We start from the raw sequence: 24,150 nt of genomic DNA on the forward strand, positions 1-24,150 counted from the left end.
GGAGGAGAGACAGGGATTATGACACAATTGGATCAAGCAGGATTAACACACAGCTCTTATAAATACTCAGCTTCTGCTCTATCACATGCGCCCTCTCTCTCTGTCTGCTCGCTACTAGCCTGTCCACCAGCCTGGCAGACTGTCCCCGTCTTAACCCTCTGACCCTGCCTGCCCATCCTGCATCATCCACTGACCTCTGAGCGCTCAGCTTCGTCACTTCCTGAGCAGCTCAAATTTGGACTTCAGACCTTCACTTCGAGATCAATCCAAACAGCAGAACACGACGGAAGAGCAGCTGAGACTCAGAAGCAAGACGAGACGTTTGCAGGCAGGCTAAGAAAAGCTGGAGATTCCCCTGTGCAGAAACGTGGACGCCCAGCAAGTGTGTGTGTATGTCTGTGTGTGTGTGTGTGTGTCTGTGCGTCTGTGTGTCTGTGTGTCTGTGTGTCTGTGTGTCTGTAGTTGTCACAGTCAGGCCCTCTGAGCCCAGCTTTCAAAACTCGGCCCTACCACCTCCCATTCCTCCCCCCCAGGAAAGCATGAAACTCAAGTATTGTTGAGCTGGGAGCTGGAGGCTGGAAGGTGGGGGGTGGGGGGTGGGGGGTGGCTGAAAGAGCATGAGTGAAAGAGAAGGGGGGTGGAGAGAGGCAGAGTGGGACTTAGTCGGTGAGACAGACGACGAGAGACAAAAACCTCTTCCTAAGGATCCTGCCTGCCCGCCTGCCTGCAGCTGCGGTTTAAAGTAAGACCTGTTTTGGGGGAAACCCTCTCTTGCTTGTTCTGGAGAATAGCCTGGCTGTCATCGGTGCACCGCAGGCATAGCGCAGGGGTGAGGGAGCAGGGACTGCTCTGGTGCGTGCTGTGTGTGTGTGTGTGTGTGTGTGTGTGTGTGTGCTGGGGGGAATAGGGCACGTCTGGTGATTGCAAACTCCTTTTAAAACCCAAGCGGTGTTTCGGAACCACTTCGGCTGCCAGGGTTTCGTGTGGCTGGTGAGAGACTGAGAGACTGTCCAGCACTTCCAGGGCCGGAGAAACCCCACAGGTAGCAGGAGGACAGCTGCTGCGGCGCAGCCCTGCTGCCTGGCGGGGCGGAGAGGCTCCTGTGAGCCCAGCGGTGCAGGTCTGTGTGGGTGCAGGGTGTGGCAGGAAGCCGGGGCCGATCATGAACAGAGACAAATATTTATTACGGCTTTCAGAAAGGGTCGCCGTATTTTGAGTCTTGCCTGTTTCCATCCCGTAAGGAGTCAGGACACCAGACATAAATTCCAGCTGGGAAGATCCTAAAAGGACTGACGGCACGGGCTCCGTGTTTGCCAGGACAAAGTTCTCTCCTAAACTATGGGAGAGGGAGCAGGTTTAACACACAGAGTCACGATCTGTGGGAGCAGGCGAGAAAGAGGAGGAACTAACCCTTAGCTCATTTCTGTTTCTGGACACCTTTTGTTCAGGCAAAGCTGACCAGCTGACAGCAGGTCCAGTGGTGTGAGCAGCACATTGGACACGGTTGATCATGGGTTGCGGATCATGCAGTTGATCATGGGAAGCCTGCGTGTGGAACCTGAGCAGTCACAGCCTCAGCAGGATGTGCTGTGTAATAGTAATAATAACAAAAAAATAATAAACTTTATTTTATATAGCACCTTTAAAGCTTTTTACAGAATGAAAACAACAATAAATAAAAAGAATACAATTACAATACACAGAGGAGACCGTGGGTGGTGATACTTAGTATAGTAGGAGCAGAGGGGTGAAGAATGGAACCAGTTCAGTAAAGGCTCTTCTAAAGAAGAATGTTTTGAGTCTGGATGTGAAGGAGTTTAGAGAAGGTGACTCTCTGATATCCTTGGGGGCTTGGGGGACAGTTAGAAGAGCGAAGGTTGTGAGGTGGGGAGTAGGGCGATAGTAGTTCAGACAGGTACTGAGGTGCCAAGCCATGCAGAGCCTTATACAGTAGGTGAGCATGAGGATTTTAAAGTCCACACGGAATTTGACAGGAAGCCAGTGCAAGGACTCCAGGATAGGAGTAATGTGAACACTTGCACTAGACCTGGTCAGGATTCTGGCTGCTGAATTTTGGACATACTGTTCAATATAGATTTAGACACCCCAGCGAGTAGAGCATTACTGTAGTCAACTTGGGAAAACACAAAGGTGTTGATGAGCTTTGATCAAATAGTGTCTTTTCTGCCAGCATCTGCCCATCACAGGTGAGAAAGTAGCCTGAGGTGCTGCCTTCACCGGGCAGATGGTGGCACCAGGACGTAGACTCAGGCTGCACAGCTGTTTGGACGGCTTCATTTTTAATGAACACAAACCACAAGTGCCAGGGACACAGAACAGGTTGAAAACAGGGAGGGGAGTGATCTCTCATTTCATCTTGACTACAGTCAAAACAAATTTACTCCCTATAGAGTAAGCAGGTTTCTGGCACAAGGCACCAGCAGCTTGTGCATATAAGATCACTTTACTAGCCATACACAGTTTCTTGCAGTAGGAATTTGTCTTTTCGCAAACCCCAGCTTGCTCTCCATGAGACACACAGACAGGGAGAGAAGCTTGAGGTCAGCACGCAGGGTCAGCTATTTATACGGCACCCCTGGAGCAGCTGGGGTTAAGGGTCTTGCTCAGGGGCCCAACGGAGTAGGATTCCTCTGCTGGCTGCTGGATGTGAGCCAGCAATTTTCCAGCCACAGGCGCAGATCCTGAGCCACAGAGTCACCACTCCGCCCCATGAACTGTCTGAACCTGCAACTGGTGAAACCTGAATTGCAGTGAATTGAATTTGTTTCTGTGCAAACCTCTTCTACCTTGTCCCACAGTGTAGTGTAGTCTGTTATCTCTGACTGCTGTGTGGTAGATCTTTAATTAAACAGCCCCCCTGCTCGTCCTGTTACCTAATATACTGTACCTGCAAAGAAGAGAACTGTTACACAATAACCCAGCCGTGCTGTTGTTAGGAACGACGCCTCTGTGTCTGCGTCTGTCGGTGTGTTGCAGGAAAGCAGCGCAGTGTCCCTCTGGATGTGTGTGTGTGTGTGTGTGTGTGTGTGCGTGTTCGTCTGTCCAGAATTGTGCTCTGTTACTACAGACTTTTCAGCATCCCAGGGGAGAATCGATTGTTGTGTCTAACCCAGCTACCTTGAGAGACACATTCATGTACTCTGGCACACATTGTTTAGAAACGAGTAATGTGCTTGGACTGTGTAAAGACATTCTTCTCAGGCTTGTTGAGATATACTGGGCCAATGATTATACTGGGGACTTAATCACGGGGGTATTATTATAGTAAACAGGAAACACGTCTCACTTCTGTAATTTCATGGTTGCATTTTCTCCAGTTACTCTTGCTGGCTCCCTTGCTATCAAAACACACCCGTTTCTGGAAGCTGGGCTACGTTTCAGTCCTGCCCTGCCGGTCGTGCCAGGAGTTTCTACACCGGGATCACGACGTCTCTGCGCAGGACAGCACGTCCCTGGGATCCTGCTGCAGCTGGCAGGACTGACGCCTGAGCTGAGCCAGTGTTCCCAGCTACAGGAGCTGAGAGACAGGGTCCAGGAGATGGTGCCGGTTTCAATTCTTCAACAGCAGGCTGTACTGGGCCTGTGTCTCCACTGCAGGGCTCCGTACTGGGCCTGTCTCTCCAATCAGGGCTCTGTACTGCAGCAACAGAGAGTTAGACTTGGAGACTGCTAGCGTCAGCCCATCACAGTTTGATGGGAGACTTTGTGTAAACATGAGACCATATGGGAGAGTGTGCCGGTGTGAGAGTGGGACACTGTGGGAGTGACACAGTATGAGAGTGACATGAGTGACAGAGTGAGAGTGAGTGTGGGAAAGAGAGTGAGACATTACGTCACCTGCACTCATTTTGTACTCCTTTTTCTGATTCAGTAACATCACAGTGATGACAGGTGTAGGTCCCATTGTGCAGCTGTTTGATCCAGATTCTGGCTCGTCCCAGCTTTCTGCCTTAGTCTGAGTAAACATGCGAATCCGTGCATCAGACATGGAACTCTTGTTAAATATACATGCTTAGGATTCTTCAGTAAGCTGCACAATTTGTGCCGAATGTGAAACAAGAATAGGATAGAACTACTGTGCACCAGGAGCCTGATCTGTGCCAGGAGCTTGCCTGTGCTATGTGGATGTGCGGAACATTCAGAAAACAGGCTCCACTCCCCCTCCATCTCCATCGCTTTGCTCTTTTGTGCAGCGCTAATGAAATGCGTGTTTAATATAATAACAAACAAAACACCGCATCAACCTCCACTTCCTGTGATCTCCAAAACACTTCACATCACCAGCCCCCCCTCCGCCTGTCTCTCCCCCCCCGATCTCTCCCTGTCTCCTGCCCAGTTCCCCCCGTCTTCCTCTCTCTCCAGGCACCTACACCTCTCTTCCTCCTCGTTCTCCCTCCCCCCTCCTCCCCCCCCTTGCTCGCCAGGGCAAGAAGGGCTCAGTCTCTAAGAGAGCCTTTGTGTCCCAGAGCTCTCAGCAGAGCGGGGAGAGAGGAAGAGGAGAGGGAGAGAGAGGAGAGGAAGAGGAGAGGGAGAGAGAGGAGAGAAAGAGGAGAGGGAGAGGGGAGGGAGAGAGAGGAGAGGAAAAGGAGACGAAGAGGGGAGGGAGAGAGAGGAGAGGAAAAGGAGAGGAAAAGGAGAGAAAGCGGGGAGGGAGAGAGAGGAGAGGAAGAGGGGAGGGAGAGGGAGTTGATCCAAGGCAGAGAGGGGAGAAAGAATGAGAGAGAGAGAGGAGGAGGGGTGAGAGAGGAAGGGAATCCAAAAGACTATTGAACTGCTGCAGGGGGAGCAGCCAGCAATCTCCCGTTCTCTTTTCAAGGAGGAGAGAGAGGGGAAGGAAAGAAAGAGGAAGGTTTGAGCACAGTGAGGGGCTCTTGACAGCAGCAAGCTTGATGTGACCTGGAGCCCAGCAGTGCGGCAGGGCACACACCGCGGGCAGTGGCACCGAGCCCGGAGATCACAGCACACTGGCACGGGGCCTGGGCACAGCCAGTGCACTCCTGCCCGGCAGGCAGAGCGAGCCCCACTGTCCGAGCCCCGAGCACAGGGCACGGCCCTGCCGCTTCGCCTTGACGGGCACAATACCGCCATTACAGAGGAATCGCAGCGCAGAGCCTTGCCAAACTTTTGGTTTATTTTTCGGTCTCAGTTGGTCTCATTCAGTTGTTTGCGAGTAAGTAAATAATGGATCAGAGGATCTCATCCAGTCATTTTGTGATGGTAACCTGGGCTTGGCTCTCCACAACATGGGTGGGTAGCTTGGTCCATACATCCGCAACATGTTTCTGCAAAGAATTTCCTCCCTAAGTTAGTTTCTGGAGGTAGAAGTATGACCAGAGCAGTCAGCAATGCAAGGTCCTCCACAAAATGCAAACAAAACTCAGGGTTTCAAATTCCTCCATCAATCACCACAAATTCTCCTATGATCTTCTCAATTCTTTCCTACAATCTGTGTACAGAGTGTCCACCTCTGTCTGAGATATGTCCCAGTACAGAGTGTCCACCTCCTGTACAGAGTGTCCACCTCTGTCTGAGATATGGCCCAGTACAGAGTGTCCACCTCCTGTCTGAGATATGCCCCAGTACAGAGTGTCTACATCCTGTACAGAGTGTCCACCTCTGTCTGAGATATGTCCCAGTACAGAGTGTCCAACTCCTGTACAGAGTTTCCACCTCTATCTGAGATATGTCCCAGTACAGAGTGTCCACCTCTATCTGAGACATGTCCCAGTACAGAGTGTCCACCTCTATCTGAGATATGTCCCAGTACAGAGTGTCCACCCCCTTTCTGAGACATGTCCCAGTACAGAGTGTCCACCTCCTGTCTGAGGCATGTCCCAGTACAGAGTGTCCACCTCCTGTCTGAGACATGTCCCAGTACAGAGTGTCCACCTCCTGTCTGAGGCATGTCCCAGTACAGAGTGTCCACCTCCTGTCTGAGGCATGTCCCAGTACAGAGTGTCCACCCCCTTTCTGAGATATGTCCCAGTACAGAGTGTCCACCTCCTGTCTGAGGCATGTCCCAGTACAGAGTGTCCACCCCCTTTCTGAGACATGTCCCAGTACAGAGTGTCCACCTCCTGTCTGAGACATGTCCCAGTACAGAGTGTCCACCTCCTGTCTGAGACATGTCCCAGTACAGAGTGTCCACCTCCTGTCTGAGGCATGTCCCAGTACAGAGTGTCCACCCCCTTTCTGAGATATGTCCCAGTACAGAGTGTCCACCTCCTGTCTGAGGCATGTCCCAGTACAGAGTGTCCACCCCCTTTCTGAGGCATGTCCCAGTACAGAGTGTCCACCTCCTGTCTGAGGCATGTCCCAGTACAGAGTGTCCACCTCCTGTCTGAGACATGTCCCAGTACAGAGTGTCCACCTCCTGTCTGAGATATGTCCCAGTACAGAGTGTCCACCTCCTGTCTGAGGCATGTCCCAGTACAGAGTGTCCACCCCCTTTCTGAGGCATGTCCCAGTACAGAGTGTACCTCACTGGCTCGAGCTCATCAGCTACTGTCTACCTGCTCTTCTTGCACCAGGCCTGTCTGTAGGCGTGGATTTTGCTGGTTCCCACTCTCCTCTCTCCCTCCTCAGATGTGGCTGTATGGTCTTTGCCTGGTTGGCGGGGGGCTTTCCCTGCTCTACGCGCTGTCCCGCTGGCTGATCCCGGCCCTGGCGCAGTACAACAGGTCCCTGGCGTTGCTCTGGAACGACACTATCCTGGAGCGGGCGCTGGACCTGCTGACCCGCTCGTCCCGGCCTCAGCGCATGCTGGCGCACGTGAAGCGGCACGCCGCGAGGGGGGACCCCCAGAGTGTCATCGACGCCATCGACTACTTCTGCCGGCACAAGGAGTGGGCCATGAACGTGGGCGACGAGAAGGGTGAGCGCCCGGACCCGTCTCCCCGAACTGCTCCGATCCCCCCGTCCCCGGGGCGGAGGAGGTCCCGCCGCGGCTCACCCGGTACCAGCGCGGGCCCGAGAGCGAGCGGAGCTCTGCCATCGCGGGTTCGAGCTGCGGTCGTGTCATTAGCTGACCGTGACCGGGCTAGGGTTGGGCCAGCCAACTAGGGCTCTCTTGGCTCACAGAAGCACAGCGCCCCCTTCAGCCTCCCAGGATGTGCTGCCCGTGACATGGCAAAAGGCGATTGGCTGAAAGGTGGGTGGGAGGAGGAGCCTGTCCTCACTCTCCCCTGTGTGCGGTGGCGGGGTTTGTTTTGGTGAACTGAGACATGAAAAACACAGAGCTGGTGGATGCCAAATTCTGGGGATATAACAAAAATAATTGGGAATTCAACATTTATTTAAAAACATGAAAAAACACATACAAAGATCCACAAGCAGATCACTTCAGCTCAGCTTTGTCCCCTGCTTTGGGATTAAGCTTAAACCTCTTTAGGACAGAGATTTCCAGTCCTGGCTCTGGGGACACCAGATCCACAACCTCACAGTTTTAGTTTCCTTGATTGAACTACAGTAATGAGGTGCTTGATAGGAACCCTTGCTGTAATATTTTTGGTAACATAATAAGGAACAAAAGTAGTTAAAAATGCAACATCCAACATGATTAGGAACAATATCCTAAATGAATCCTATTATTAGATCAATCAAGGTTTAGTTATGTAACTGAGAGATCAGCTTGACATAAAAAGTGTCGTGGGTCCCCAGAAACACGGTTGAGAACCCCAATATAGGATACCTATACTTGGATTGCATCAGATCCATTGGGAGATGTACAGCTTTGAACTTTGCTCTAGCCTGAGTTGTGCAAACATGGTGAGTTTTACAAATTGTACAAGTCGAACAGAGAAACATTGTAGAGCCAGGAACGGGCTCCCCCTGGTGGTCAGTCTGTGCTCCGCAGTGCCCCACGTCTGTCGGCCTGCAAACCGGTTTCCCAGGAAACTGAAAGAGCTGTTCTGGGGCAGAAAATGTCATGGAGTTAAAATGACCTCTTCCTAATGTCTGTTCCAGCTTTCCCACTGCCTTATTGTTGCACTTTTCTGTATTGCATGCTTGCCACGTCTGAAAGTTGTTGCTAAGACTTTATTTTTTTATTTTTTTACTAGCTGCACTGACAAGGCATCGCGTTAGTCAAACTACTGCAGTGCTGTAGTGACAACCTGTGCTCCAGGCCTGGAGCAATCCCTGGGCTGAGACTGGCCACCCAGGATGATCTTATTTTTAACTGGTTAATGATGCCCGTGTCACCCCCGGTCACCTCTCCAGCGTGATCTCAGCAGAAAGATCAGACCGTTCAGCGTGTCCTCGTGGGCAGGTCAGATTGTCCTAGAACCCACACCTGGCAAAACCCCACTCAAACGGGGGAGGGACACATGCAGACTCCTCACAGACAGACACAAGCAGCAGATGTCGAACCCAGGGCCCTGTGACTAACCGCCATCCTGCCTTCAGCCTGTAACTCCTGCACTCTCCACCTCCTTCAGCAGACGCCCTCCCTGCTGCTCTTCCTGAGCCTCTGCTTTCACCTGCAGACAGCCCCCCCATCCCTCCTCCCCCCCCCTCTGCCCCGAGGTCTCGTCAGCCGATTCTGCCCTCAATAGGAAGTGAAGGGCTCCTGAAGTCTGCAGGGCCAATCGGATCTCCGCTTGACTGCACCCACACGCGCCGAGACACACACACACACACACGCCGCGTTACCCGAGTAACTGCGGAGTGGCTGCAGACACACACACGCACGCAGGACTGACCTCAGGACCCCTGTGTGTGCGTGTCCGCTCCCCCAGGTACCATCCTGGACTCGGTGGTGTGTGAAGTGAGCCCAGGAGCCGTGCTGGAGCTGGGCACTTACTGCGGCTACTCCACCATGCGGATCGCCCGGCTGCTGGCCCCCGGCGCCCGCCTGATCACCCTGGAGTTCAACCCCGCCAACGCCGCCGTGGCCCGCCAGGTCATCGCCTGGGCTGGCCTGGAGCACAAGGTAGCACACGCCGCCCAGCGGGGTTTGTCGGATTCCCCATGCAGGAGAGCGAGACCACACAACTGCAATAACAGCTACTGCTTCTGTTCATGAGCCCAGACTGGACTGCTCCAGAAACCAGAAGAGCCTGTAGCACTGCAGAACCAGGGCAGGGACTGCAGATACGGGCATTCAGACTTATATACAGTAGTGTTTTACAGTGTATGCTGCAGTGAACCCAGCTATGTGAAAGGTAACTTCCCCCAAAAAATATTGGGAGTTTCTCAATTTCCCTCCAGTACTTCGATAGCTGTGGTATACAAACGTCAGCATTCCACATTAACATCTACGTGAGGGCCTATATTCTTGATGCACAGGCCTGAACTTTAGAGACACTGCTGTGTAGGTGTCTGCTCCACTCTGGGTTCTGTGTTGTCTTACAAATGATCTGTCAAGGAGGCTCATCTTAACACGACTGGGGTCTGTGGCACAGGTATCGAGCTCACACTCGTTTTATATTCTAGGCTGAACGATGGTGCGGGTGTTGTTTTATCTGTGCATGGGTCACGTGCTCTGGGAGAGCTGCTGGCAGGTCGGGTCATTGGCCAGTCTGGCCGAAGCCTCGTCCGCCCACAGCTCACTTACTTACCTTGCTCCAGATCAGAAATGTGCTTTGCAGGCAGGAAACAACTGGAATCCGTTAACAAATAAAGAGACATATGCGTATGATGAAAAAGAAAGTAATAAATATATATACAGTAAAATACAGAATCAGTTGTGCAAAGTGAGCAGGTCAGTTGCTGTGGCAGTACAAGATGACCTGTTCTTTTAGCCCCGCGGAACACGAGTCCCCCTGAAGGTGTTTGCACGGTGCTGGCCGTCTGGCAGCGGGGGGGTGGTCTTGTGCCGCCGGGCTGAGTGATGGACACTGGCTGTCGTCCAGGTGCAGCTGGTGGAGGGCTCCTCAGGTGACCTGATCCCGCAGATGCGAGAGAAGTTTGGGATCGACAGCTTCGACTTAGTCTTCCTGGACCACTGGAAAGACCGGTACCTGCCTGATACCAGACTGATGGAGGTACGTCAGCCCCCTGCACGGCGCAACGCACTTCGGTCAGCACCACTGACCACCCCACTGGACAACAGCCACACTAGACTTCAGTCAGAACTACTGACCACTCTGCTGGACTACACTCACACCAGACTTCAGTCAGAACCACTGACCGCCCCACTGGACAACACTCACACCAGACTTCAGTCAGCACCACTGACCACCCCACTGGACAACAGCCACACTAGACTTCAGTCAGCACCACTGACCACCCCACTGGACAACAGCCACACTAGACTTCAGTCAGAACCACTGACCACCCCACTGGACAACAGCCACACTAGACTTCAGTCAGCACCACTGACCGCCCCACTGGACAACAGCCACACTAGACTTCAGTCAGCACCACTGACCACCCCACTGGACAACAGCCACACTAGACTTCAGTCAGCACCACTGACCGCCCCACTGGACAACAGCCACACTAGACTTCAGTCAGAACCACTGACCACCCCACTGGACAACACTCACACCAGACTTCAGTCAGAACTGACCACTCTGCTGGGCACCACTCACACCAGACTTCGGTCCAAACCACTGACCACCCCACTGGACAACAGTCACACCAGACTTCAGTCAGAACCACTGACCGCCCCACTGGACAACACTCACACCAGACTTCAGTCAGAACCACTGACCACCCCACTGGACAACACTCACACCAGACTTCAGTCAGAACTGACCGCTCTGCTGGACACAGCTCACACCAGACTTCAGTCCGAACCACTGACCACCCCACTGGACAACAGCCACACTAGACTTCAGTCAGAACTGACCGCTCTGCTGGACACAACTCACACCAGACTTCAGTCAGCACCACTGACCGCCCCACTGGACAACACTCACACCAGACTTCGGTCCAAACCACTGACCGCCGGACAGGCGGTGGCGTGTGGACGTTCAGCTGTGTGGAGGCCCCAGCGTGTCCGTGTGGCACAGCTGTGACTGGCAGACCCTGGTGACCGAGTTCAGACACACCACCTCGCTGAACCACCTGCTGCCACTCTGGTCAGCCCTGCTGGGCTGTGGGCTAGCAGGTATTCCGGTCTCTTCAGAGAGCAGTGTCCTGGGACAGCCCGAGGGACAGCTGTCTCTCCTGGCTCCTGCGAGACAGCCGTCTAAACTAGGGGCTCCCAAACCTAGGTCTGGTGACCCCACACCTGCTGGCCCCTGTTCCACCTGAACACCCAATTAAAAAATCGAGCCCTTAAGAATAGGTTTAATCTGAGCTGAGTTTCCAGATCAAAAAAACAGGTCACCTTTTAACTTACTACTGTTCTTAAGTAGAAAGAAACCTCTTAACCTTTTCACTGGATAGATGAACTTGCAGAGGAGCCAGGCAAGCAGGTAAGGATTCATGCGAGGAAAGAGCTCAGCTGCTATGAAAGCTGGCAGCTCTGGGGATCCCCAGGCCTGGACTGGGCACCCCTGCGCTACAGGGGCTCATTCTGGCACCCTCAGTCCCCCCCTCCATGATCGGAATCCAGCTACTGCTTTATGTAGTGCTTTCTTGTCTTTTAAGCCGCTCGAACCCTGGGCCACAGTGATCGCTTTAATCTGACCCCCCCCCCAACCCTGCAGGAGCTGGGACTGCTGCACAAGGGCTCCGTGCTGCTGGCGGACAACGTCATCTGCCCCGGGGCGCCCGAGTACCTGGCGTACGTGCGGAGCAGCCCCCGCTACGACAGCCGCTACTTCAAGTCGCACCTCGAGTACACGTACGTCGAGGACGGGCTGGAGAAGTCCGTCTTCCTGGGATAGCGGCGCTCGCAGGGTCCGGCCGACCGACGGCCGCGCAACGTCCGTGCGCTTGTGTTTTATTGTCATTTTTAAGCCGTTTTTCAAGACGTGGAAACACGGGAGCGTACCTCTGCCCACATCTCAGAGGGGAAGAGAAAAGCCTCGAGCTAGTCTGCCCCAGAATGCTCGATATTCCCTTTTCCGTATTATAATTAGAGAATTGTTTCCATTCTATTTAGCTACACTGCTAATTGTTTTTACTACCTGCTATTCCCCCTCCTCTCCCCTAGAGGGCAGAGCGCTCCGGCCTTAACGGTCAAGTGAGAGAAGCGGCCTGGTCCATTTTCCGGGGGGGGGGGGGTATGCTCCCTGTGTGGACAGAGCAGTGGACTGATCCGCTTACAAACCACAATGCTGTTTTTGTAACAGGCTTTTGATGAGCCCCTATCCACTTTACTAAACATACGTGCTCGTGTTAAAAATAAAACATTTGGTAAACATTCTCACTGCCCGTGTTTCCTGACTCATTTGCCAATCCCCTTTCTTTCTGGGACAGACCCGTCTGTGCTGGAAAGCTCACACTTCGGGTTGACCGATAATCTAACCACTACTGGCTTTAAAACTAGCAAGAGATTTATTTATGCGTCTGTAAACATTCAGCACTTCAAAGGCCCACCGGTAGAATAAGTCTGAATCTGGGCTTCTTTGAGGATATCCAGTGAGCAGTAATTTTCATTGGCAGAATCAAGAGGGACCTGTCCAGAGCCGACCTCCCAAAACCCAGGTCTGAAAAGTGACCTAAAATACACTGAAATATAACAATCTCAGACTAAACTCAGATTAACTCAATAGACTCTCCTGGACTTCTTTAAGGGGTTTCAGTGACTGAAGCCTGCAAAGACTCACTGCTGAGAATCAATACGGGCTCAGGATCATCCAAAATTCACACCTTTCAGAGCAATCAATCCCTTTGAATAACATAAACAGAAACCCGGCTTTGTGCAGCACATGTTGCGATACAAAGTTAACACATTAAAATAATTTGTTATAAATAATTTTAGGAGTTCTGATGTTATATAGAGTATATTGTTACAATCCTGATATAAACGGACCATATAAAGGGTTAACAAGAATCAACAAGAACATCTGAAAGTTTGTGTGAGTTGCAATTGTTAGTTACTAATTAATAGTATTATCAGATAAGAACAAAGGTTAAAAACAAGTGGAGCTATTTGGCACATGTAGGTCCCTCAGTAGTTGGCAGATAATTGATCTGAGGACCTCATCCAGCTCTTTCTTGAGAAATATCGGTTGGGTGTGAATATTCGTTGTGCGCGCATTTGTTCACATCTTTAATCTCATGTGCAGGTTATTTATAGCGTACAGCCCTGATATTTTGCCATCTGAATTTTGGAAAAATCACAAAGCCAGTTTGGAAACTGGAGTCTGGAATTCTGTACCTGCAAATCAGGACAGCCAGAGGGGGTCTGGGTCTCTTTCCACCTGAGCCCTCGATTACCTGACCAAACTCATTATCAGCTTAGCCGCACAAGTCGAACCCTTTCCTTGTCCTGCAGAAGCTGAAATTTTAAGAGACCCATAAACCCTGCTGGACAGCAGACCCTCAGGACTGAGGTGGGCTACCCTGCTGTAAATCAAGAGTTTATGTTTCTCATCTGAACACAAGGGGCCACAGGGAGACAGAACCACAACACTGGGCTGTTTATTGAGAGACTTCTCCCCGGATGTCAAAGAGAGCTACAATAAAGTCAGAACAGCAAGAGAGCATGAAAGAACTTCGACCAAGGCAGGTGAGCTGTCCAACCAGGTCCATCGGTGTGGTTCGAACACCCTTCCGAGGTTCCCTGCAGTCTGCGGCTTCCCTCACCGGTACGGATGAGAGAAACTGATAAATCGGACATCCGGGAAGCAGGATCCAATGGAGATGCACTCCCCTCCCCAAATCCGGAGCAACACACATCCCAATCCTCAACGGGTCAGCAGGGGAAAGGTAACCGCCGGCGGAGACAGACTGCAGGTCCCAGCCTTCACCACGAACAAGAACCTGTCGCTCTTCTCGTCTCCAAGGCGGTCTGCCGTCCCGTTCCGGAAGAAGGATGAGGCCCAGCTATCCCAGGTGTGCCAGATCGAGAGGCGATCACGGCAGCTCAGATGAGTGGCCACTTATTGAGCTTCGGACTTAAAAACACTGTTTTCTCTGGACTAAACAATCACCTTATATTCAACCAAATCTAAACTGTCTGTGTGTGGGCAGTCAATATACTGCCCAGATGGAATAGTACAATGGATTTATCCTACGGTGGCCCTGATGCCACAGTTTGCATTCCAGATGTCAGCAGGAACAACATTAAAACTTCCTCTAATTCCTTGTGCATTAGTATTGATCAGGTGTGCCAGGCGACCCAAGGACAGTTCACTGAAGCACAGTGAACCACCCGATAAATTTTTCACTGATGTTCCCATGTCCCGGAAAGCACGGTCTGCACCGGTACGGCCCGGGAACCTTATCTAGTTGTCCTGGGAAGCCCCAGTGTTGAAGATCTTGGCCAGCAGAGAAACGTTGGACTGGGATTTCTCCTGGATGGCCCGGGCTTTCTCCAGCGCCTTCGCCAGCTCCTTCTTGGACCGGCCCCGGGGCTGGTTCTGTTTCAGCAGGCGCCTCTGCCGGATCTCGTCCTCGGTGGGCCGCTGGGTGAAGTCCCAGGTCTTCTCCAGGAAGCTCTGACCCTCCTTCTTCTTCCTCTTCTTCAGCTTCTCCAGGCTGTGGCTCCGCTCCACGTTGGCCAGGTAGAAGTTGGTCTCCTTCTTGGCCTGGGAGATCTCCACCCTCAGGCGCTGCTGTCTCACAGTCTGCTCGTACGCCAGGCGCTCACTCAGGTGACACCACTGGAACCTGTGAAGGTACTGAGGCAGGCGAGGGGGGGGTTAGTGTGCGAGAGACAGGTGGGGAGTCTGTGACATCAGGGCCACCAGAACGACAGTCGATGCAGCAGGTGGGCGGAGAGAGAGAGAGAGAGCGTCAAGCGAGAGCCGGGTGGGTGGGGAGGGAGGGAGGGAGGCAGGGGGCCGGTGGGTGGAGAGAGAGAGAGAGTGAGGGAGGGAGGGGGCCGGTGGGTGGAGAGAGAGAGGGAGGGAGGGGGCCGGTGGGCGGGGAGAGAGAGGGAGGGAGGGAGGGAGGGGGCTGGTGGGCGGGGAGAGAGAGAGGGAGGGAGGCAGGGGGCCGGTGGGTGGAGAGAGAGAGAGGGAGGGAGGCAGGGGGCCGGTGGGTGGAGAGAGAGAGAGGGAGGGAGGCAGGGGGCCGGTGGGTGGAGAGAGAGAGAGGGAGGGAGGCAGGGGGCCGGTGGGTGGAGAGAGAGAGAGGGAGGGAGGCAGGGGGCCGGTGGGCGGAGAGAGAGAGAGGGAGGGAGGGGGTCGGTGGGCGGAGAGAGAGGAAGAGGGAGGGAGGGAGGGGGTCGGTGGGCGGAGAGAGAGGAAGAGGGAGGCAGGGGGCCGGTGGGCGGAGAGAGAGGAAGAGGGAGGCAGGGGGCCGGTGGGCGGGGAGAGAGAGAGGAAGAGGGAGGGAGGGGGCCGGTGGGCGGAGAGAGAGGGAGGGGTGTCAGGAGCTCCCAGCGCACCTTCATGCACCACAGATCGTCGTGAAAGCGGCTCCTCTTGCGCGCTGCCATGGGAGTGCTGTTCAGGCTGGCCGCCACCCTCTTGGCCACCCGCTTGTCCTTGAACTCCACCCAGCCCTCGACAAAGGACTTGGCGTTGGAGCCCGCCTTCTTCCTCTTCCTCCTCACCGAGTGGTCTGGACGCGGCCCGGGGAGAGAGAGACCAGGAGACAGCGGCCCAGGGGCAGAGGAGACGGAGGCGTTAGAGGGCAGCACAACCTTCCTACCAACTAACACGAACAGGGAACGCGATGGAGACCAACACCTCGATGCAGGCGAAGCGAAGGAAGCACTCGGGCAGCTGTGTGAACACCTACAGCATGAAAAAGTCTTACTGACCGTATTTTCAACTCCTCTGGCTAAGCAGCCAGCACCCTCTGTAAGAGTGAAATAGCTGACGTTACAATGCCCGGGACATAAACATCAGCTTCGAGTGTGACATGCACTCACTAACACCAGGGCCAACTTTCCCAGAAGCCAATCAACGTACTGGCATGCCACTGGGCTCTGGGATTGCGTCCGCGTGGGTTTCCTCCCACAGGCCAAAGACATTACCATACAGGGAGGTGAACTGGCTTCTGGGAACACTGGCCCAGGCGTCCCCTGCGAGGGACTGGTGTCCTGTCCAGGAAGCCTCCTGCATTAACATTAACATTACTTTATAAACCCTTTACAATTTCTTGCATTAGGAATTATCTTTTTGCATACCCCAGCTTGCTCTCCATGAGACACACAGACACACAGATAGGGAGAGAGCCTGGGGTCAGAGCGCAGGGTCAGCCATCGTACGGCGCCCCTGGAGCAGTTAGGGTGAAGGGCCTTGCTCAGGGGCCCAACGGAGTAGGATTCCTCTGCCGGCTGCGGGATTTGAACCGGCAACCTTCCAGCCACAGGCGCAGATCCTGAGCCACAGTGCCACCATTGTGCCCACTGCTTGACGGGATAAGACTCCCTGCGATTCCCCTGCACTGGAAGAAGCTGTTAGGAGATGGATGGGTGGGTGGATGGATGCAGGTTGGTTTCATTCACAACCTCCGGGACAACACTGAAACGTCCCCAAGGAAAAGTGCCAACCAACGGCCGCTGCCCTGGCGCCCTGCTCGGGCTACAGCTTCCTGCGTGAGCTCGGGGGCCACAGCGGGGTGGCGGTCCTCACCCTCGGGCTGCAGGAAGATCCTCCCGATCTCTCCGTACACGGACAGCATGTTGCGCACGTGCCTGGGTCTGAGCCGGGGGGGGATGTGGCCCAGGTACAGGACCCCCGGGACCGCCCTCCTCCCCGAGGGCTTGGTGCCCGCTGCCGAGCGCTCGCCCCCCGTCGCCCCCGGCCCTGCGAGGCCTTGCCCAGCTTTGCCCCCGGCTGCCCCCGTGTCGTCGCTCATCAGCCCCTCCTCCTCTCCTCCAGACTCCTCCCCCTTCGTCTCAGGCACCTCCCCCTCTCCGTCAAACTCCTCCCCCTGGTCCGACATTCTGCAGCGAGAGAACAGCACATCGGAGCACAAGACGTTCAGCTGGTCTGCCACACGCACAAGTGCAATGAAATCTTTATTTGCATGTATGCTCCGATACAAAGGCGCTAAGGAATCACCCAACAAGCACAGAACAGCAACTAGAAGTTAACATACCACTTTAAAAAGCAGGTCAGACAAGCAGTTGTGAGAAGAGAAAAAAAAACACGAGTGTGAGTAGAAATGTAGATGAGTTTGGTCAGTGGTTGGAGTAGAGTTCGCTAATCTGACAGCTGGTGGGGGAAACAAACTGTCTCTGAATCTGGAAGTTCGTGCCTTTATGCTCCTATGAAGTTGACCAGAGGGAAGGGAGGAGAAAAGTGAGAAACTAGAATGACTGGTGTCCTTAGCAATACAAGTCACTCAAATTATTTTTTGCACTTTTTGACAGTTTTCCAATACTAGAAAGTTGAAGGGTGTTAAATACACGCTCTGAACACTTCAGTCAAGGGAGGTATTGAAGTGGTCTGTTCTACAGACCCCACAAGTGGTTCTCTGCTGCAGTTTCTAATGGCGCAACAGAAAAAGACAGCACAAGCAGAAAACCAAAGTACAAACGCCAGCAATAGCAAGAGTGCCTGTTGTGACCACGAAAAAGTACATTTATATCTGTCCAGAAAATCATATCAATCAATAATAATACTAAAAATAAAAGACGAAACGCCGCTTATTCATAATTCAACTGCCTAAACGAAATAACACAAAGCGTCCCACTCTAAGATTTTATTACCAAAACCTTTACTATAAAAGACTTCTAGAAAACTCCAAACCGTTTTACCTTTCCGGAACAGAAGTCCAAACGAAACCCTGATTTCTCTAATTTCCCGCGTCAGCGTCGCCACAATCTTTCTCGTCTCCGCTTATATTTCGGTCGGGGTTCTGCTTCTCTAGGTGTATACAAGTAACCACGAAAACCAAATGTAACTTCCAAACGCGAACTTATTCGATCTCACAAAAACCCATGCACACTAACAGGACGTCGCCATATTGCCACAGCTACGCATGCTCAGTACGGCATTCACCGTGTCTACTGCGTCTGCGCGTCGGCCTCTCTAAGGCCCGCTGCCTGAACGTGTCCAGAGGAATGTCGTCCGCAAAGCCGCTGTTAATAGATTTGGACCCAATAAGAAATAAAGAAAACCCATTAAAAGAATTTTAATCGCAGTTTATTTGACAGATAGGGGAGCAAACGGAATATGCAATGCTCAGGGCTGTCTGTGATAGATCAAGCCGGTATTGTGTGTCCGCTGTACTGGGATCATGTTGTCTGTTACAGTCCGACAGCATCACCTGACTGGACAGAGACTCAGTTGTGTGGCATTGGGGGGTCCCCGGAACTGATCTTGGGGGATGGGTCAGTGAGTCCACACCAGCAGTGTCCAGTCCTGGTCCTGGAGGGGCCGGTCAGTGTGTCTGCCGCAGGGCCTGAATGATGTTATAATTTAGGAGTCGGTTTCAGAGAGGTTGTGATGTCTGCGGGCTGGGGGGGGCTGCACGCTGATTTGCTCTGATCTAGATGACGTCTGGTCCCGGAGGGGCGGTGTATCTCGGTGTATTTGGCGTCCTGGCCAAATTCCCCATTGACCTTTATCAATCATGGCCTCCTAATAATCTCCCTCTATGAACTGGCTTCATTACTCTGCTCTCCTTCCCACTGAGAGCTGGTGTGTGGTGAGCGTTCTGGCGCACTATGGCTGCCGTCGCATCATCCAGGTGGATAATTCACACTGGTGGTGGAGGGGATCTCCATTACCTGTAAAGCACTTTGAGTGGTGTCCAGAAAAGCGCTATATAAGTGTAAGTAATTATTATTATAATTACTTACTTATGACACCTGAAGAAGGCTCCACGGCCGAAACGTTGTGTTCTCTTTCTTCTTTTTTTCAGCATGGAATAAACCTATTACTTGTTCCTTTGCAGCCTACGCATGCTGACGCAGCTACCCACCTGAACTAATTATTATTATTATTATTATTATTATTATTATTATTATTATCTGCGAGTTTTCAGTCTAACACAGCTTTAATGACCCAGATCAGCTCATTATTGGCTTAATTGGACCAATTTTACACCGTCACCCGGATTCGCAGATTCTGGTGCTTTTCAGGAGACCTAGGAAACCTGCAGATACACCTGCCTTGCAGAACCAAAATTGGACACATCTGCTCTAGAATCACCCGAAATGTGATTCTTTCTTGGCATTAATTTCTTGTTGTTACCACTTCTCGACACAAGGTGGCGATGTAAAACCAACAAAGAGGGTCCAACTGCCCGCTCTTGTGTACGAGGAAATGCCTCCAGAGGAAATGAATAAGCGAGACGGACTGGCCTCAGGGCTTCACAAGAGTGTGCAGAACTGCTTGAATTAAGCACTCTAGATTTTCATTGAAATAGCACGTATGGAGTTGCCTTTGCTTGTTAGTCCTCTGAAGTATTGAAGCTCAATTTGGAACTGGAGAACTGGCAGCTGGGCTTTTACACATGTTCACAGTGCACAACACCCTGTTTGTTTTTGACACTTTGTTCTGGAAGCAAAAATGAGGAAAAAAGACATCACAGACCTGGTAGTTCCTGTCTGACAGATCAGCCCTGGTCCCAGAGGGCTGGTGTGTCTGCAAGACTTTCATTCCAGCTCCTCTGGCCACGGGCTCAATCAGTTCATTGTTGACTTCATGGGACCAGTTTACTAGCTTCTCCCAGCTCTTCAGGTTCAGCTGCTTTGAAGAGACCTGGAAAATCTGCACACTGACTGACCCCTCCAGGACCAGGACTAGACAGTCCTGCTGTAAACACAGTGACCGACCTCTCCAGGACCAGGACTGGACAGCCCTGCTGTAGACACAATGACTGACCCCTCCAGGACCAGGACTGGACAGCCCTGCTGTAGACACACTGACTGACCCCTCCAGGACCAGGACTGGACAGCCCTGCTGTAGACAGACTGACCATCCCTCCAGGACCAGGACTGGACAGTTCTGCTGCAGACACACTGACTGACCCCTCCAGGACCAGGACTGGACAGTCCTGCTGCAGACACACTGACTGACCCCTCCAGGACCAGGACTGGACAGTCCTGCTGTAGACACACTGACTGACCCCTCCAGGACCAAGACTGGACAGTCCTGCTGCAGACACACTGACTGACCCCTCCAGGACCAGGACTGGACAGTCCTGCTGTAGATACACTGACTGACCCCTCCAGGACCAAGACTGGACAGTCCTGCTGTAGACACACTGACTGACCCCTCCAGGACCAGGACTGGACAGTTCTGCTGCAGACACACTGACTGACCCCTCCAGGACCAGGACTGGACAGTTCTGCTGCAGACACACTGACTGACCCCTCCAGGACCAGGACTGGACAGTCCTGCTGTAGACACAGTGACTGACCCCTCCAGGACCAGGACTGGACAGTTCTGCTGCAGACACACTGACCATACCTTCAGGGTATCAAAACCCATTGGAAAGGAATGCAAATGACCTTCCTAGGAGACTCCAAAGTACCTGCAATTGCTCTGTAAAGACTCTGGCCTGTCCTGTGCAATGGGAAGGTAGCTCGACTTGGGTGGGCTCATTGCAGGATCTCTACAGAAGCAGGTGGAGGTGCTATAAACACACAACACACAGGCTCCACGCTGACCACAGTGACTGCAACCCAGGAAAAGAAAATTAGGTCCCAGTGGAGTGAACAAGGGAGAAGGCAGACTTTGAACATACTGTCTGAGAGTAATATTAATCTGCACCACACAATATCTTCTCATTAACAAAGCCTCTCCTGTGAGCTTTGCTTTCTTTGTTGCAGGCAGTGATGAGTGCAAATGCATTGCGACTATTTGAAGCCAGCCAGCAGAGTTCTCCTCTGTTTTTACTGGGACATCGGTGCTGCATTTTAAAATATGCCTTTATTAACATTTCTAATTCTTTGCTTCACCATCTTTGCACATCTTTGCAATAAATGTAATTTTTCTGTGTGACTGCCCATGTCTGCCTCTACACAATGCACACGGGCCAAGCCACTGAAGTCTCCTGCTTATCAGGCTTGGAGTTGTGTCACATGTCATGGCTGAGTAACCTAATGCACACTATCTGCTCATCCAGGCTGTTCGTGTCGTTTTATAAGGTAAGACTACAACGTGTGCAGATAGATTAGGACTGCTCTCTTGGCTTTGGTCATTTTCTTTCTTCATCAAAAGGAGCTTTTCTGAGTAAGAACAGAAAACTGTTCATTTTAACCAGGCAATAGAGGAGAAGGGAATTGGACAGGAAGTTAAGTGCATGGGGGCGCAGGGCTGAGGCAGCCTGGACGTCACCTTCCCTCTTTCTCTGTTTTGGACAGCAAGAGTTCCTGCATCTTCCCATGCTTAAATTATGTATAGCCCTGTGCGCAGTGCTCATGTGTTCCTGCAATATTTAAAACACATTGCTTGGGTTTGGGGCACACAATATTCTACAACACGAGCAGAGGATACTTCTCTCCATCTAAATATAAATCAGTGAAAAGGCCAGCGCACCTGGGGTAGGGGCAAGGCTGTATCCCCTCTCTGACGTCAGACCAGTGGTTATTCTGCACACGTAACACAGCATACAGTGAGCCAGTGAACATTCCCTGTCTGTAGTCAAACTGGCCAGGGGGGGGGCTTTCTAGCTCTTACCTTGTGTTGTAACAGAAGAAACAAGGTTCTTGATCCCGAGATGAAGTGAAACAGATGAGTTTATTGCATGCAAGGAACAATAAAGCCGAAGTCTTGTTTCCCGCAAGAAACAACAAAACCGAAGTATTGTTCGCCGTATTGTTACAAACTTTTGGGTTATATACAGTTTTCTTCTCCGTTTCTGACGTCACTCGGTCTGATGGTAAAGAGGGGGGTTCATGGTATTTGGCCAGTTTATGATGTTCTGGGCAAATGGTCAGTTTAACATTACACCCAGGGGGGTTCCTAGCTGGCATCTGCACTCCTTATCAGTTAACCCCCTTTCCTGCCATAAACCCCCGCTTGTGACTTGGAAGTCTAAACCCCCTACAGAAAAGATTAAATACAAACCCCCGTCTTCACATCTTTCTTCATTCCCCCCTTATAAAATATGGCATACGTCAGTGTAGCCTATTTTTATACATACAATGTCAGGGCAGATCTTTCCTTTCTTGGCGAACAGGTATGTATTGCCATGACATTGTTCGTTCCACGGTTATGGCAAGATGTGATACATGTTTTTGTGCACGTGATGATTACAATTACACATATAAACAATACTATTCCTACAAATAAACACTGTAAAAAAGTTCCGCCCCAGGCCCCAAACACAGACTTTACCCAAGATCCAATTCCCCAATTTTCAGTATAATAGTCCTGATATTTCTGTCCCTCATTGTAAATGTGTTGGGCCAGATCTGAGATGTGCTCAGAATTATCAGGGATATATGTGCAGCATTCAGTGCCAATTACTGCACAAGTTCCTCCTTGGGCCGCCAGTACATAATCTAAAGCTAGTCGGTTCTGCATGGCCACTGTTCTGAGGGCTACCATCTCATCATTAACAGCCTTCAGACTAGATGAGGTAGAATTTGCTAATTCTTCTAAAGTCGAAGCCATTTGAATTAACTCTCGACTCAGAAAGTTCATGCCGGCTTGTGGAAATATTATACCTAAATAATATTCCCAATCAGCCAATTTTCTTTGTGGTCTGTGGTTAGGTCCGAAGGGGGTGTGGGTTTGAACACGGATATGAGGAACCACATATCCTAAATAACATGAGCCCGACCACTGGGCTGGCAACCATGGGTAGGCTCGTTTTCCACAAATGAAATATGTTCCGTTTGGCGCTCCCCATGCCTCTGAAAATAAGAAACTTATACCGAATTGTGGGGTGTGCCGATCCCATCCTGGAATTTGGAAGGTAGAGGTGGATATATTTGCAGCGATGGTAAGGTTGCAACGACTCCATCCAACCAAGTGCAGACCATTAGTGTGCTGAAAGCATATGTTTCCCTCACGTTCCTTATTTAGAGTCAGGTATGGTGGTGTATGGCTTCTGTTATATTTAGGAGCGTAAGAGCCTGTGAAACTCGTGGGCTCTAAGCCTCGCTCCTGTAGATACTGTAATGTTGTGCAGGTTAAAGTCGTGTTATGGCAACCCCCATAGTTTGTCATATTAAAATCTCCTAAATTATCCCTCCAAATGATCATGCCTATGACTTCCTCGAGACGCCAAGGAATGGCCCCCATAGGAAGTCCTCCCTGTACATATTTGGGTAATGCGGCACACACCCAGCAGGCACTTTGGTTGGTTTTCTTAGCTGTCAGATAGGAGAGGCCTAAAAAGGAATTAATTCCATGTTCTCCTTTGTGGGAGAGATGATCATTAATCCCTGCGGAACATAGTTCTACAGCAACAATTATCATTATTGACAGAAATGTTTTCATTCTGGGTCCGGGGATGAGGCTCGTCGGCAGTGTGACGCGTGGATCCAGCGATCTTTTCCTTCCACTCGAACCGCAGACTCGGTTGTCAACAGGATCTGGTAGGGTCCGTCCCACCTGGGCTGGAGAACCTGTGAAGGAAATTTCCTGATCCACACCCACTCTCCTGGGATGAGGTCGTGCCCTCCTTCAGGTGGTGGTCCCCACGCCTCCAGGACCTGCTCACGGGCTCCTTGGGTGGCCTCTGTCAGCAACTTGCAATACCCCATGTTCCTGTGTTAGTACAGCTGTCCAAAATCCATTCTTTTCACTTACGTAGAGGTAGAATGGTTGGTCTGTCTGAGGAAACCCCAATGCAGGAGCCTGTAACAGAGCTTGTTTTAAATCATTAAAAGCATGTTCAGCTTCAGGACTCCAAGCAATAGGATCAAGGGACCTCCCTCCCCCCTTTAATAGGTCTGTAAGTGGTTTGGCCCTTTCAGAAAAAGCATCAACCCAATTTCTATTGAAATTGCACAGACCCAGAAATGATCGGAGCTCTCTCACCGTATTGGGACTAGGGTGTGTTCGGATTGCCTGGGCCCGATCTTCTGTCAATTCCCTTTTTCCCTGACTAATCTTTTGTCCCAAGTAAATTACGGTGTCTAGGCATAACTGTGCTTTGCTATAACTAGCCTTGTGTCCTTTTTTAACCAAATGGTCGAGAATAATTTGGAGGTCCTTCTTGTGGGTTTCCTCGTCAGGAGACGCGATTAAAATATCATCCACA

The 24,150-nt window shown here is 51.7% G+C and overlaps 2 protein-coding genes across 6 annotated transcripts; one reads left to right on the plus strand and one right to left on the minus strand.

Annotated features, from left to right (window-relative positions):
- The first annotated feature begins 91 nt into the window (after positions 1-91).
- Positions 92-12,278, plus strand: comta (catechol-O-methyltransferase a). Of its 5 annotated transcripts, none has more exons than XM_088623758.1 (5): positions 92-390; positions 6,607-6,895; positions 8,760-8,953; positions 9,876-10,007; positions 11,622-12,278. In XM_088623758.1, the coding sequence occupies exons 2-5, from the start codon at positions 6,607-6,609 to the stop codon at positions 11,799-11,801; spliced, it is 795 nt and encodes a 264-aa protein (XP_088479884.1). In that variant the 5' UTR covers positions 92-390; the 3' UTR covers positions 11,802-12,278. The 5 variants fall into 5 exon arrangements, with proteins under 5 accessions (XP_088479884.1, XP_088479885.1, XP_088479888.1 ...); XM_088623759.1 differs by having other exon boundaries at positions 92-382; XM_088623762.1 differs by having other exon boundaries at positions 92-328.
- Positions 12,279-13,487: 1,209 nt separating this feature from the next.
- abt1 (activator of basal transcription 1) lies at positions 13,488-17,974 on the minus strand. Its single transcript, XM_088623756.1, has 4 exons — positions 17,741-17,974; positions 16,611-16,924; positions 15,416-15,591; positions 13,488-14,705 (listed from the first exon to the last, which is right to left on the minus strand). Exons 2-4 carry the CDS (start codon positions 16,921-16,923, stop codon positions 14,310-14,312), a joined length of 885 nt encoding a protein of 294 aa, XP_088479882.1. The 5' UTR covers position 16,924; positions 17,741-17,974; the 3' UTR covers positions 13,488-14,309.
- Between the last annotated feature and the right edge of the window lie 6,176 nt (positions 17,975-24,150).

The sequence above is a fragment of the Lepisosteus platostomus genome, chromosome 3 (assembly GCF_059453375.1).
Source record: "Lepisosteus platostomus isolate fLepPlt1 chromosome 3, fLepPlt1.hap1, whole genome shotgun sequence".
NCBI classification, from domain to species: Eukaryota; Metazoa; Chordata; class Actinopteri; order Semionotiformes; family Lepisosteidae; genus Lepisosteus; species Lepisosteus platostomus.